The sequence below is a fragment of the Candoia aspera genome, chromosome 1, assembly GCF_035149785.1.
Source record: "Candoia aspera isolate rCanAsp1 chromosome 1, rCanAsp1.hap2, whole genome shotgun sequence".
NCBI lineage: Eukaryota > Metazoa > Chordata > Lepidosauria > Squamata > Boidae > Candoia > Candoia aspera.
Window position 1 is genome coordinate 247,898,262 of NC_086153.1, and position 16,655 is coordinate 247,914,916.

The 16,655-nt window shown below is 36.5% G+C and overlaps 1 protein-coding gene across 1 annotated transcript in view; it reads right to left on the bottom strand.

Annotated features, from left to right (window-relative positions):
• Positions 1–2,812: 2,812 nt before the first annotated feature.
• The window catches only part of STK33 (serine/threonine kinase 33), a 43,971-nt gene continuing 30,128 nt past the window's right edge, over positions 2,813–16,655 (bottom strand). Inside the window, exons 9-13 of the mRNA XM_063289427.1 lie at positions 11,110–11,222; positions 10,788–10,873; positions 4,555–4,812; positions 4,338–4,421; positions 2,813–3,694 (exon numbers count right to left, since the gene is read on the bottom strand). Of these exons, the coding sequence (XP_063145497.1) occupies positions 3,521–3,694; positions 4,338–4,421; positions 4,555–4,812; positions 10,788–10,873; positions 11,110–11,222 (715 nt within the window). The 3' untranslated portion in view covers positions 2,813–3,520. The remainder of the gene's footprint in view (positions 3,695–4,337; positions 4,422–4,554; positions 4,813–10,787; positions 10,874–11,109; positions 11,223–16,655) is intronic.

Consider the following 16,655-nt stretch of genomic DNA (forward strand, 5'->3'; position numbering starts at 1 on the left):
GAGAAAAATGAAATGCAAGAGAGTTTGAATACTGTCTCTCTGTGCAGGGCTTGTTCTTCAACAGTTGCTGAAATTCTTTGATTACAGCTTCCTACTTACTTCCATAAGTTTTACTTATTTCTGGTTTCTGGATTTCTTATGAGTTTACCTCAGTGGTCCATTCCTGCCTAACCCTGCCTGAGAGGTGAAGCCCAACACACCTCCTGAATAAATTGCATCTCAAATGTTTGGTGACAGTGTGTGTGTCAAGAATCAAGTATAGCTCAACAGATGCGTTATCAGTTGCAATTTGATTATTTCTTATATGATATCAATCAGATTCAACACCTTCATACAAACTAGCTGTGAAAACTAGATTTGGGTGCTATAAAATTCGTCGTTCTGATGAGACCAGGACTAGGCTACGATAGGCAGACAGTGTCCAAATCTAACTAAACAATATATTGAAACAATACATTTTTAGTCAAATGATCAAATTCCGTTGTTACAATGAAGTAAGAATGAGGTCCCCTGTTCCTTGCCTACTACCTTTCTCCTCCAAAAATCTTACCCTTTGAGCATATTTTGGGGAAACTGCTTGCAAAAATTGTGTATTGAGCACAATTGCATTCAAAAATACATGAATTAGGATAAATGCACATGAAAATGGATGTAAATGACTTAGTGGACTTTTTTGAAAGAAAAATCTTTAAATGGTACCTAAATAGGATTTTTTTAAAAAGGAAAATTCTGTATTAATTCATGAAACTTGTTACAACCCAGCAAGAATGTTAACATTCCCATGCATTGCTGTTGAGAAAAAATAGAGCACTTGATACTGAATTCAAAGCACAGCGTAATCAAGCATGGGATTGCCAACTATGCATGTTTCACAACACTAGGAAGAAGAGAAAAAGGTGTCAGAAACAATCCTGGATCCTACTTTCTACAATCTTTCGGGAAGGAAGAACAGGGGAAAATAACTGATAATATAGTTTGACATTTTAATGCATCATGTCTATTTCAAAAGTTTTATGTATGTAGCACTAAAGACAGGCCACAAGAATTTCACTAGCATCTTCCAAGCCAAAAAGTTACACAAAATCACTCGTTCCTTTTCTTTTGCCTAGGCCTAAGACCAATTAGTAAAATTCTGGTGTATAATTTTCACTATTCTCAGGCCCTTTTTTATATAAGTAGAATGCTGTATTTCTACACAGCATTAATATCTAAATTTTCTTCAAAGGGATTATAGCTCTCAATATTCACATAGATAGGATAAGCAAATGAAACCATTTTTTAAGGGACCACATGCTGTTGATTAAGGTCTTGTCAAATCAGGTACTTTGCTTCAGTTTTCCCAGTGATATGACTGGTAGTAGCTATGCAGGCATCAGCATAGGCAAGCTGCCTAATTACAATATGAAAGTGCCAAAAAAAATATTAAGGGACTCTTTAAGGGACAAACATTCTCAAATACATGGTACTATGTTTAAAACATAACTTCCATAGTTTCTCCTGGAGCCTCAAGAGAAACAAATCTGATTAGAGAGATAAGAGTACCCTAGTAAGCCAAAACAAAGTGAAAATTCAACCCTGAATTTTCCAGTTTCAAAACCATGACATTTTGAACCATGATACTGAAGCAAAAGTTTTGCATTCAGTCTTCTCAGTTATGAGAGAATTTTACAGATCCATTTGTTTTGTATAGAATTCTATCCATTCATGGACCTAAAACAACAGAGGCCACAATGTATGTCAGCTCAGCTCATTAAAAAAATCCATGTACAATCATCAATAGCTTCTTTGAACACAAAACTGAGTCACCCTGAACACAATGTCATCAGTTTGCCATGAAACAAGCACTCTGATAAAATTAGACTGACCTGAGATGGGCTAATGGTGCTTCTGCAGCTCTGAGGGAGCAAGTTCTCCAAGCAGCACTCTGACTAAAGGGAAAGAACTAAAACTGAAAGTTAATAGCACCTGGATTGGGTCTTTTAAAGACAAAAGGTACCTCGTGCACTTGAGAAAAGCTTGATAAGCAGGAGGGAAATACGAAATAATCAATTAATTCAACAGAAGACTTTCCAAATGTATTTTTTAAATAAAAATTATGACTCTATCAAGTTCAAGTTAGTAATCCTTTCACTGGCTTAATGAAATATTCAATTCTTGATTTTGTTTTAATAAAATAAATTTGAATAACCATCACTATTTGGGAATTGGGCAGCTGTATCAGATTTTTTTCTTTCTTTTTTCCCTTAGATTTAAAGGCCACCAAATCCATATCGAGTCACAGCAGCTTACATATGTATGTAATGTCTCTGCATGCCAAATTTGATTTAAGACTTCAAGCAGCTTTTGCATGGGTTAGTGTAACAGCGTTAACTTATAATGTCATCAGAGGTTCCTGGGCCTAGAAATCTTTGTGGAATCTGTGGCTTGCACACTACATGGGTCACAGCATAACTAACAAATCTTCTCAGAAGGGAGAAGCAGGGAAGGCAGTGAGGCACCTTACAAGCCACCAGATCTGGAAGCCAAAACATGACAGCACATGCACTCAGGGATGCTGCTGGCATTCATGGTAAGGAAGAAACTGGATTTTTTACAAATATAAAATCAAAAATAAATGTACCCAATGTTTGAAAGAAGCCTATCTCTAGATCTTATCCCAATAGTAATATTGAACCTAGCAGGCCAGAATAAGTTCATAGTGGAAAATGGTATAATGTACAGCTTGAAGCATAATGTAACAACAAGTGTATTAAGATATTTTGACCTTTAAATATACACATATTCACACACATACACACAATTAATTTTCTCTTTAGCAGAACAATCCATCTTTATTTTAAAAATGAAGATGAACTAGCATGTGAAATACACTTTTCTAAGATCTCTTTTATTTAAATGCACAAGCATTTTAGCAGCAAGATTAACCTTGGCGATTTTCATAATATCTACAATTGTTTAAAGTAAATTCTCCAACAAATATAATGCATAAAGAATTAGAAACAAATTTAATTGACCTTGGTACACCAGTTATAATGCCTACAGTTTTATTAACAAAATCCTATCAATTTCTCACAAGTGCAAAATGCGGTTACTTAAAAAATAACCTCATCACTTCACCATTACATATTTTGGCTTCCAATTTTCTTTCCTCCTTTCACAAATCTTTATGACAATAGAAAGCAGTCCTAGACAAATACAAGTGGATTCAAAGAAACTGGTTGCTTGCCTGAATGATGCCTGTTAGCGTACAATAAATAAAAGACAAAAATTTCACACAATTCTCTGCTCTGAGTGTAATACTACCAGTGGATGCCTTCACATTGTTTAGGAATTCACACTGCCTTAGAACACGTATCAGCAGTATTGCAAAACTAGACTTCTCTTGATGGTTACAGGTCTCAGAATAACAACAAGAAGCATAGAAGTTCAAGATACATTGGTCCTTTTTTATAGAGCTGCCACATTTTGGCACTGGCATTTGTTACTTTGTAAGACTTACATTTTGAAAAGTGGGATTCTTCTAAGATTTCTTTTTGTTTTTGTGTAAGCCACTATGGGCAGTGGTTTTTTGAGTATTTTTGCTTGAAAGTCCTTGGCTCAAAGGCTTGTCTATTTCAATTTTCTTCTCTTGATTTTCTGTGCTTCGTTTTGCAGCTAGTTTTGGAGACATTGATCCAATTCCACCACTCTGAATCTTAAAAAGACAATAAAAACAAGATACGTTGAATATTGAACAAAATATGGGGAGAGAACATTTGTACAGTGATATTTAGCCAAAGTACATGGTTTCCCTGTTAGCGCTGAAGCAAGATTTCATGGGTAAGATTGTGAAGGAAAGAATACTTAAGAAAGAACAGAGATGTAGTTATCTCTCAGAATGACTGTAAATCAGATAAACTAAAATGTGGATTAGCAACAAAACCTGTTCAGCATAGCTATAACCCTCAAAACGCTTCAGAGCAGGAATGGCTAAGCCACTCCCACCAGGCCTAAGGAGCACGACCAATGGTGAGGGACTCCACAAATTACTTTCCACCTACTGCTTTGGAGTACTTTTTTACTCAGTTTGTTATGATATCAGTAAAAACCTTTCTGGCTCAGCACGTGAAAATATCCTGAAAATCCATGGGACTACTACTGGGCTTACATCTACACTTTCCTCATCTGGAAAAAAAAAAAGGGAATTCATGAAGATGTTCTGATTTCTGTGATAGCAACATTTTTCTTATCATGCTGTAATAACACGGAGCACAGATAATCTACAATCCCTCCTTAGTGCAAGTGCTCACAGTTGGGCTGCTACATAACTAAGTTGATTGTTGGGTAAATATACTTACACTGGAGGTTGATTTGACAGATGAAGTCTTCTTTCTATAAGTCCCATTTGGTAAAACATTGGTATGATTTTTTTTCTTGTTAGTCTGGGGAAAAAAGAGGAAAGGACAAACTGATTTTAAGAAAACATCAGATGCAAATATAAGAGTTATTGAGTTGACTAACACTGTCTGTGCTGTTGCTTAGCTATTTCATTTAAGCTGACAAATATAACTTTACTTGTTTTGTTGGGGTTGAGGGTTTGCTGCTCCCACTCTCTGTTTCTGTTTCTATATTGGGATCTGAATTGCCATTGCTGCTGACAGGGCTATCTTGCCCTTCACGAATTTCTTCCTGTTGTGAGGCAGGTGGTGCTCCATTCAGTCCATCTTCAAGGACTCCTACTTCTGCAGGCTGTGTGGTACTGCTGCTGCTGCTATTCCACTTCTTCATTAACTCAAGGACATTAAATGGCCTCTGAACAATGTCTGTTTCACCCTAAACAATAACAATCAATTTAAGGGTTTTTTTTCAGAGAAAAAATGAACAAAACAGATGAGCAACTTCTATGCTGCTCCTGATTTAATGGAGACTATATTTCTTTAATTCTGCCAAACAGGATAAACCACATGATGAGAGTGCAAGAACACCAAAGAAATAAAGCTTTTTCTCCTCTAAAGGGGGGGGGGGGAGAGAACTAAAGCAGTAGAGCACCTTTGGCTCTTTTAATAAGACCACTACCAACTTAATAGAGTACTTTTTGATAGGATTCTTTTCCATTATGACTAGAACATGCCAGAAATAACCCCGTAATTGCTTCTGAATACTGTAGCACAGGAATGACAGATTATGAAGCTGGCCTCTTTGGAGAAAAGGTGGTCTCAAGAGTTCCCATCAGGAAAAAAAAATGTGCACCAACAGCCACCTAGAATATCACAGGGAAGATAATCAGAATGCAGGAAGTGGTATTTGTGATAGTTTACTCCCTGCCTTAGACACAGAAATTGTAACCTTGTATTGTTTGCAAGTTTACAATGCAATCTTCCACTTTGGGGTTAAGCTACCAGGAAGGTATGGAGAGTATGGTGCTTGAATCTCTTTACTATGATCTTTTAGTTTAAACCTTTCATGCTTTATTTTAGAAATGTACAGTCTTAGGAAAAAGTAGTAGTTAGGCCAGGATAACAAATCCATTTGATTGACCTTTAATTAAAATGAAATTATTTACACATAAGTTCATACAGTTATTTTCCATTTTTAAAAATAATTTTTCCCTTCTGTCATATTAAGGTTACAATTGGATGGCAACTTTGGTTGATCATTTATCCAAGGTTCAGGTTCTGCCTTATAATTAGATGTTGCATATGTTCTGTTAAGAATATCTAGAGAAAATTATTGTAAACTACTGGAAATGATCAAGGTTAGAAATAAGAACAGCACAAATCAATCTTCACATTGCAAATGAAACTATCTGCAAATATGTTTTGTCTCTTTTCTGGCAACCTATTTAACCAACCAAGTTCCATGAAATTCTCAGTCAGAAAAAGTACTGGGATTATTAGCAATGCTTCATATTTACAGTTCAAAAGCAGTAACATTTCTAGAATAATGGAACCATTCCAGCTTACCTACCCTCAGCTTCAAGTTTCTCATTGCTTGAATATTTAAATAATTAAAATAGTGCAAGACGTAACTTAGACAATTACTCCCATACTTGGTGCTACACACAAGTGCAAACACTTGTAAGCAGCCACCTCTCCAAGCTAAAGTAAGAAGCACTTTTGTCCTTATGAAAATTACATCCCCTTTTCTATTACTTTGTAGGGAATAGGGCTGTGAACAGCTGAAAGAGCTCAGACAGCCATTTGGAATGAAGGCACAGCTTCCTGTCCTCAATTTGAATTAAAGTGGTAACACAAATATGGAGACAAAAGGATCATTTGGTGGTATCTTGATACAAATAGTCTTTGCCTAGAAACTACTACTAGAAGCGTGTTTGTGTGCATGTGTATAAAGTGTTTTTATCCTGGACTAGGACCGAAATAAAGATTTGATTTAGATATGCTGTCTTGAGACATGAGGACTGGAATAAATAGGCATGCACAAAGAAAATTCTATATGCATTTAAGTAATATATACCTGGTATTTCTGAATTTATAGAATGGTTTTCAGATATGGACTTCAATTCTGCAGATGCAAATTTACATCTGTAATTAACAGTAGATAAACTGATGTTGTAGACAACAAAATAACTACTTTATTTGCAAGCACATTCAGGTAATTAAGTGCACCAAATCGCACCTACAAAATAAGTGGCTGAGTTGTAGCCTGGGGGGGAAAAACTGTGTTTTAAAGAGCTACAAATACTTAAATAGCACATGAAATAGGAGGATGGCTGTGTTCTGACAGTTTTTAAGAAAGTGGAACCACTTAACTTAATTGCTATATTGCTTCATTTGAACACCTGTTGCTTTTAATTTTGCTAGCATCTGGTGCTAATTGAGGGGAAAGTAGATGATTACTAATTGGCTGCCTTTTAGATTGTTCATTTTCTTTTGTCTTTCCTTCAAGTTCTTTTCATCCAGATTTTAAGGAAGGGCATGTCAGTAAGATTCAAATCATAGACTGAAACAATATGCCCCTCCATCATGTGGCACTCAGCTTGCATCATAAAGACATTTTCTATTTTATGATCTTCAAATGCTTGCCTCTGAATGGCAATATTCCCATACCATATTCCCATACCATAGTACCCAGAGAGAAATAAAGATTTGTTGAAGGAACTGTTCAAAAATTAAGAAAAAATGTTTTTTTTAAAAAAAACACGTAGTAATAGAGAAAGGGGCTCTAATAGCACTTTCTGGCTACTGAAGAAACTTAGGTATATACCCATAAACAGGACATTGCAGAATTGCTGAGCATTCAATTGGTTAAAACAATCTATAATGATCAGAACAGACAAAACCAGTGCTTAATAATGGTAAAAGGAGGAACCTTTCAAGTAATTGAAAATAAAAATGTAGCACTCAATCATATTTGGTGTCAATATACACTGCTAAGAAAATCAACACCAAGTACAAACCAACTACATAATACAAAAAATAGAAATTATACTTTCAGAAGACATACTCAGATTATGCATAATGAAAATCACAAGCACCATGCCAATTATTTACCTTATTTTCTTAAGAGGCTTTTATTTATTAATCATTGAGGGAGAGAAATAGAAAATTCTAAGGATACAGTCATTCTGGCATGTCTCTTCCTACAATTTGTTTGTTTGTTTGTTTGTTTGTTTTCTATCCTGTCTTTATTATTTTTATAAATAACTCAAGGTGGCAAACATATCTAATATTCCTTCCTCCTCCTCTTTTCCCCCCAACAGCAACTCTGTGAGATGAGTTGGGCTAAGAGCGACTGGCCCAAGGTCAACCAGCCGGCTTTCATGCCTAAGGCAGGACTAGAACTCTCATACCACGCCTGGTTGGCTCTTGGGCTGAGAGAGAGTGAGTGGCCCAAGGTCACCCAGCCGGCTTTCATGCCTAAGGTGGGACTAGAACTCTCAGTCTCCTGGTTTCTAGCCTGTTGCCTTAACCACAATTTTGTAAAACATTATGTCCAAAACTAATATTTCAACAATTTTCCTTCTGATAAATGCTATGATAGCAAACCCTGTCATTTTGATATATTAGTCTTTCTATGCTGCACAACAAAGAAACTGAATTATCTATAATAATCATTAGATAAATTAATAGTTGACAAGTTATCTTAATCATGATAATGTTACACCATTACTTCATGATTTGTACCAATTTCTTCTCCATTTCCACACCCCATTCAAAGTGCTAGTATTAATCTTTAAAACCTTAAATGGCTTAGGATCAATATCTACCTCAGCTGTCAGATTTTATTTTGAGATCTTTCTCTGGATGCTACTGCCAAACAATGTAAAGTTAGTTATGGAGTATTTCTAAATAAAGTTTGGTCTTAAGAAAATTAGCAGCACATGGAGATAGGGCAAAAGGCAGTAACATTTATTTTTAAATTCTGGAATTGGAAAGAGCATAACAAAGGTGCATCTGTCTTTACCTTGCAACTCTCTGACCACATTTTGTGTACATAGGTAAACTTAAGGTCAATAGGACAATACAAAGAAAGGAGAGGAAGTTATCAAAACAATGGCAGAGGGAGCATCTAGATGAGCTTTAGTGGTCAGGAGGTGGAGTTATTAATAGTGATTAAGAGCAGTGCTAGACACAGATTTGCAGGAATTACTGAGTTATAGACACTTAACAAAAGCCTTGAGGGAAGTAAACAGGAAGAAATTCGAACAATGTGTGTGTGTTGTCAGGTAAAGGTCAGTATCAGTTGAGTTCCATCTAAGAGATTAAGTGGGGGTGGGGGGGAGAAGAATCAGGAAAGTTAAAAATTCATTGGAATAACACTGTGAACAAGCAGGGAGGGAAACAAGGGGAAATGAGAAGAGGTTTCCCTTCTTAAAATTACAGTAGCAAACGATGTAACAAAATGTAATAGAGTAAAAACAAACATAGCAAAATAAAATTGCCATAACACTGGCACCCACACCGTAATCTTTTCAGCATCAGATGAGCCTCTTTTGGTAATTCCAAGTATTTTGCCTTTCGGGTATTAAAAGACATTGCTCTGCTGCTGTGCTGCACTCTTGATTTTACATTAAATCTATTCTGTGGAGTTCTTGGTACTTTCTGAGCTTGGTTGTTTGCTAGCAGACATTTCATTACCCAACTGTTTACATTTGTTTTACATTTTATATTGTTCTGTTATTTTAATGTATTTCATAGTTTTAACTGTTAAGAAAGGCCCACAAACCTTTGCCATTGTATGGTTTGTCTGTTTATTTATTTATTTTGTATGGCATAGCAGAATGCAGCATTGTTGCATAAAAATCACAAAAACAATATATAGAAGTGTATAAAATACAGGACATTGGGACAACAAATAATTTTAAAAACACGCAATACAAATGATGAATAAAATCATGAATAAATTAAGTTATGTATGAGCAGTTACTAAAGTAACTAAGCCTATGGCCGGATATCTAGATCGTTTGGCCATTAGTCACAGCTAAATAGTCTACATATTTTGGCTGCTGGACCTTACAAGGATTTCCCAGCAATAAGAAGCAGCATGAACACCAAAAATAAGAAGCAGCATTATATGGTGTAAACATGCAATAAATAAGCTCTGACTTGAAGGAAGTTTTAAAATTAAACCTAGTTTTGCTGTGTATAATTTTCTACAGAAATTGTGCTGCATATGATTCTAATACTGTCACTCATTTTTCAGTATATCTCTTTCCAGAGGAAAGCAACCCTCCCAATGGATACAAGATCCAAAAGTAGAAGAATTGCTTATTCAGAACTCAACTGGGTTTATATCAGCAGGACAGTTGGCATTTTCCTCTCTCTGTAGGTTTTTTAATTTTTAATTTTCCTCTCATTGTTTGCAATGGAATAGAAAATCCATCAGTTCCAGGACTGCCACACTTTTCCCTAATGTTATTGGCATGTAGGAATACTGGCAGAGCTATTGTTCTTGTGGATTCACACCTTTCTGCAGGCACTCCACAAGACCCCTTTTTCTGCTCAAGCAGCCCATGGCAGCTAGCAGAGGAATTTAGATTTTGGATCTCAGTTTCAATATCAGACTTCTCTCAATCGCTGTAGAAGTACTAAAAGACTGGGAACAAACAGAAATGTGTGAAATCAGGAAGAATTTTTATATATATATATATATATATATACATATATATATATACACACACACACATACACACACACACACATATACATATATACATACACACACACACACATACACACACACACACACATACATACAAGAAATTATATTCATTTCCATGAATATTATGGAAATTATTATTTCCAAAATTATTAGGAACTCTCTACAGTTCCAAAACTTTTAATATGCTGAAAAAATAAATATATACTTTGCAGATAATTGATAGTAAAATGAAACTTTATTTGCTTATATGTTGGGGCAGAACATTTTAGGACAATTGTTTTGAGGAAGTCTCCAGTAGATTGTGCCCTTAACTGTTTATTCATGATGTACTGTGTTATGATACATCTAGCTATATAAAATAAAGATTTGTTACCTATAACTTTTTGAAGCAGCTAGATACATTTTCCTGATGTCACAGGCATAAATTTCTAAAAGCACTGCATGCCACTTAGAATCAAGGGATTAATTTTTATAGTAGATTCCACTATTACATATGTATACACTATGAAATTAACTAAGCCATTAAGACAATCCAGATTCACCTTTAAACTTTCCTAATTAGAATGTGTTAAACTTATAGGTAAATAGCATATGTAAATAAATTTTCATCTGAAGGTAATAGGAAAAATTAATTTTGCAAACCAGAAAGATAGAAATGTTTAAAAAGAAAGTGAAATAAAACTTACTGTAATCCACTGGCAGTCAAGCAGTTCATTTGCAGTGATTCTGTGGGCAGGATCTACTTTCAGAAGCAGCTGCAATACATTTTTAGCTATAAAAAGAGACATTCATGAACCTCATTTCTATTAGCGGTAACGGATACATCTCTCCATTGTATTTATATGCATTAATCCAGCAGAGAACTATTCAGCAATTATTTTGTGAAATTTCTTTATACATCAGTGAGGAGCCTGTTATTTAATTATTTAAAAAGGTTAAAATACTGTAGTCATTTGATGATGCTTTTATTTTATCAATAGGTTTTTAGTAATATAGTGATCTACCTACCAGCTTTATTGACTGATTGCCAGACCGAATGTTTAAAATGAAGATCTCCTTTTTTTATAATTTCAAAAAGTTTTTCTTCCGAACTTGCCATAAAAGGTGGTTCACCAGATAATCTGGAGAGTAAAAGAAGGTATCTGCTTTATATTCCAATTCTTTAAATATATCCCTAGTTTACTACCAATATCTTCATGTGTATACTGTATCTTCTCAGTTTAGGGCAGCATTTTTAATTCAGTTGAACAGTAAATGTAAAGTGATGAATTTGGGGCTAAGATGGGCAGAGAAGCATCAAATGCTTGTTCCAAATTCCTAACTGTCAAATACAGAGAAATGATGTACTGTATTACAGCTTGACCAAATATACCTTTCTGCAGTGATTCATCTCCAGCTTAAATAGGATTCATAACCAATGAAAATATTAGATCCAAAGTGAACTCTATCTTCAGAAACATTGGGGGGAACAAGAAAAATGTTCAGTGTTTCCCAAGCATCTAATAAGATGGCAAGAACTGAGTTCAAGTATGTAGAGTATCACACCATGAATCAGAATATTCCTTTGGAGTTGGGAGAGACAGTCTAGAGGAATTCAGAGGTAGCCTTGAAGAAGGTATGAATCAGCCATCATGAAAATATAAGCATATCCTGGAAAGACAGAAGGTGGTGTCTTGACTCTCTTTGATATGAGAGGAAAGGAGAGAAAAATTCTGTCAGGCTTTCTAGATTCTGTTGCACCAATAAAGAGTTCCAATAGTCCTTGGGAAGTCTGTTTCCTGATCTGGCCTATCTTGAGGGCTGACAGAATGGATGCTTACAAAATTTTCTCCACTCTATACATGGATATGGGGATTTCAATTGCTCAAATTTAGAATGTAACATCTTTGTGCTAAAAAAAATCCTGCTTTGATGTCTAGGCTTTGTTTTGGATCAATTAATATGTACTTAGATAGCCACACCGTTTGGGATTTTCGTAATCATCTGTTGAGGTTTGTATACAGGTGCCATTGCCTGTTTCCCGGCAGTTGGGGACCAGTGTTTTCTGTGGCCAATTCTGGACTCTGGAATGTACTCTCCATTGAGTAGAGGGGATATTCCATTTTCTTTTCTTTTTAAAAAGCTCTATTAATAAAGCTTTGTAAAAAAAAAAAAAAAAGGCTTTACATTGTTGGCTTTAATCTCTTTAATTTAACTTTGGTTTTGTTTCCACTGTAAACCATCGACATACTGTAAAATCCATCTCGATATGATAAAATAAAAATAAAATATTAGATTAAAAATCTGAACAGCATTATTTCATAGCATATTTTATATAACAGATTTCAATCTGTATAATTACACTGTATCTTATATTACCCCTTTAACCTAAACCATATATAGGTAACTGCAGATCATGCATGCCCCGTGAAGCTTTGAAGAGGCTCCAGTCATTTCTCATTTGCATTTGAAATTCAGCAGTGGAATTTCAACTGGGACAACTGGCATTGCTAACAAACTCCCCACAAAACATGATGGGAATGAAAGAACAGATAGGGGGATGTCCTCCTATACCAGCAACATAAATACTCTGCTCCAATTCTATGTCACACCAAGATCTATTTAATCCAATACTGTGTTGTCTACACTGGACCTCCAAAGCCTTAGACCAATCAACTCTGCAATGCAAAATAGTTTCAGTTACAGAAACAAAAATATTCTAAGATGTTGTGAATGTGCAGAGCATATGTTCCTCTACGGAGCTAAGTTTCTTCCTTCCTTTTGAAAACAACGGTCATTCTTCATTTTTGCAATCCATTCTTTTGAAGAAAGAGTAAAACCAAGTACTCTCTCCACAAATATTTAAAAAATATCAGATACATTATTTAAAATAGAAATGTTAAATACCTGGGCATAAATTACATGGATTTTACTGAGACATACTTTCAACTGAATGGATGGATGGGTAGATAGGTAGGTAGATAGATAATTAGAATGTCCACTTAGTGTAGAAATTAACTGTTAGAGATGATATAATGCACTATATAATAATGGAAGGCTAATAGAAGACAACATTTGGGCACTAAGATTATCCACAATTAATTTATAGTCCTCCCTTGATATCTGAATGGGTGAGGGATTGCTTCGGGCGTTGCAGTTGTAGAATATTTTCTTGTCATGACTAGCCTGGACTCTGAGAAAGAAAACGTTACAAGGAGAGCAAGAATGCTGACCCTGTAAGACCTCCCTTCCCTTAGGATCTACAACTGAGCACCAGAGCCTGAACTCCATCTCTAGAAACTCTTATTTCAGTTTTCTCATCGTCACCTCAGTGACTGACTTTCCAGGAACAATGCTGCCACTGTGCAGAAGAGTACAGAGATAACAGCATACAAAACCAGATTCGGGACCAGGCTGTTAGAGAATTACAGCATCCTCTATCACTGAGAATAGGACGAAGGTCTCAGCTATCTGAAATAGAAAACCTCACACAGCAGGGTAAAGAGATTACTGGAAATAGTCTTTGTGTCTTGTATCTCAAAACCTTGATCTTGTTTTGTATGCCAAACTTTCTTTGGTTCCTCTTGGTTTTGATATTCACCTGCAGCTTTTGTTAAATAGACTGAACATGATTATTCTGTTTGCTACCTATATAATGTGTTGTGTTCATCAGCCTGTGGGTTTCTGAGCTTGGACAGTTCAGCTAGTTTTCCTGAGTCTCGTAGAACCATAAGGTTGGAAGGGACCTTGGAGACCTAATCTGACCCCCTGCCCAATGCAGGAATCCTCATACTGTCCTGGACAAATAGCTGTCTAATATTTTCTTGAAAACCTCCACTGATGGAGCATCCACAACTTCAGGAGGCAGGTTGTTCAACTGCTTAATAGCTCTTACAGTCAGGAAATTCCTTCTAATTTCAAATTTGGATCTCCTTCTGTAAAGCTTCAACCCACTGATTCATGTCTTACTGGGTACCATGGGGAATAAATCCACACCCCCTGCCCTGACGTCCCTTCATGCATTGAAAGACTGCTATCATATCTCCCCTTAGCCTGCTTAATCTGCAGTCTACTGGGGCAACCTGATCTTTCTCACAAGTACTACTGCTGAGCCAGGTACCACCTATCTTGTACCTGTGCATCTGATTTTTCCTGCCTAAGTGCAGAACCTTACATTTCTCACTACTAAACAACATTTTTTGGATAAGCCCCAATCTTCTAGTCTATCAAGATCTTTTTTTAACCTTGAGCCTATCTTCCAGGTGTTAGCAATCCCTTCCCAGCTTTGTGTTATCTGCAAATTTTACGATCATCCCTTCTATTACCTTATCTAAATCATTTATGAAGATATTGAAGACTATTGAATCCAGGACAGAAACCTGAAGTACCTCACTGCATACCTTCCTCCATGCAGACATAGACCCATTAAGGACTCCATGTTAGCATGTTAGTTGTCCAGCATCTGCAAATCCATCTGGTAGTGGGAACATCCATCCCACATTGTTCCAGTTTATCAGGGAGGAAGCTATGGTCTACTTCACCAAATGTCTTATTGAAGTCTAAGTATACTACATCCACTAATGGTCCATTAATTAGTCATATTGATCCATTAATCTATTCATATTGTCAAACAAAGCAATAAGATTTGCCTGGCACAACCTGTTTTTAACAAATCCATGCTGGATTCTGGTAATCATCCTGTTCATTTCTAAGTACTTGCAAACCCACTGCTTGATTATCTTTTCTAGGCTTTCCCCAGATATTCATGTCAAGCTGATTGATCTGGGTCCACTTTTTCCTCTTTTTATTGGAACAATGTTGGCTCTTCTCCAGTCTTCTGCACTTTCTCTCTACTCCAGGATTTCACAAAGATTTCACTCAGTGGCTCTGAGAGGACACGTGCCAGCTTCTTTAGCATCCTAGAATGTAACTCATCTAGTCCAGGAGACTTGAATTCATTCAAAGCAGTCAAGTATTCTCTCAACAATTCCTTACTTATTGTGATAGGCATTTCTCTTCTGCCCCCCATGGTGCAGCTTCTGACAGGTTGGACCACATTTTCCTTTTGCAAAAAAAAAAAAAAAAAGATGCAAGGTAGGAATTAAGCAGTTCAACATTCTCTCTGTTGCCTGGCACCATCTTGCCATCTTCTCCCTCCAGTGGGTCAATCATTTCCTTGACTTTCCTCTTGTTCCACATATATCCAGAGAAACTTTTTTGTTATTTTTGGCATTCCTCACAAACCGCAGCTCATACTGAGCCTTACCCTTCCTGACCCCATCCTTGCAGATTCAAGCTGTTTCCTGATATTCTGCTTTTATTATGTGCCCCTCTTTCCATTTTTTAAAACATGTCCTATTTGTTTCTCAGTTTATCAGAAAGATCTTGCTGCAACCATGCCAGTCTCATCAGGTGTCTCCCCTTTTTGCTTTTTGTTACTGTTTATGTTTGGGCCTTAATTATCACTTTTTTCAGAATTTCCCAACTGTCCTGAACTCTCTTTCCCTTCGGGATTTCCATCCATGAAATCCTTCCCATTTTTATTCCTGGCTTGTTGAAGTCAGCTCCCTTGAAATCTAGAACATTAATCTGGATACCTTCAGTTCTCATACCTGCAATATGATGAATTCTAGGATCACATGGTCACTCTCTCCCAAGGTTCCTACCATGTCCAATTCTTTGATTCCCTGTTAGTATGTACTAAGTCCAATATACAGTAGCTGATCTTCTTAATTCTCTCCTCCACCTTTGGAGCAAAATATTTGTCTGCAAGGCACATCAAGAACCTGTTGGATTTCCTGCTCAATTCACAGAGTTTGATTCCAAGTTGCTATCAGGGTAGTTGAAATTATCACAGTGATGTGTTTCCTGGATACCCTGGCCATCTGGTTTGTGATGATTTATATCTTCTGCTTGGTTGAATGGCCTGTAGTACATAGTTTTGCAGGACAGACACTGTCCCAAAAGGAGCTCACAAGTTTTTCACCCCAAGTCCTGCCGTTCTGCCTCATTGTGTGGTAAGGGTGGGGTATTCTAGGGAGGAATGAACAAAGAACACTAGGAGAACAGCCAAGAGTATATTCCAGCACGGTCATCCACCCGAAGGTCATCTCAGCTGCCCAGCTAAAGCAAGCAGGCACTGTAGCAACAGTGATATAGGAAGATGTTGAAGGCAGATGAACACCTTAGGGACAATAGCAAAGGCATACTGAATGGGAGAACATAATGGTAAACTACTCCTATATTTTACCAAAACTGATGATGGGCCCCTCAGATTGGATGGCATTCAACTTACTACTGAGGAATAGCTGAGAATCTTTCAGAATACTAACAGTATTTATGACATGGCTACATTGAGGCCTTCATGATGTCTCGTTGCTGATACTGCCATGCAGGAAAAGAAATCCAAAGCTACAGAGACAAAATTACAGTGGGAACATGGAATGTAAGAAGCATGAACATGAGAAAGCTCAACACACTGAAAGATGAAATGAATTGACTACACATTAGAATCTTAGGCATCAAAAGACTGAAGTGGACTGGAATTGGGCACCTTCAGTCAGAAGATCGTACCA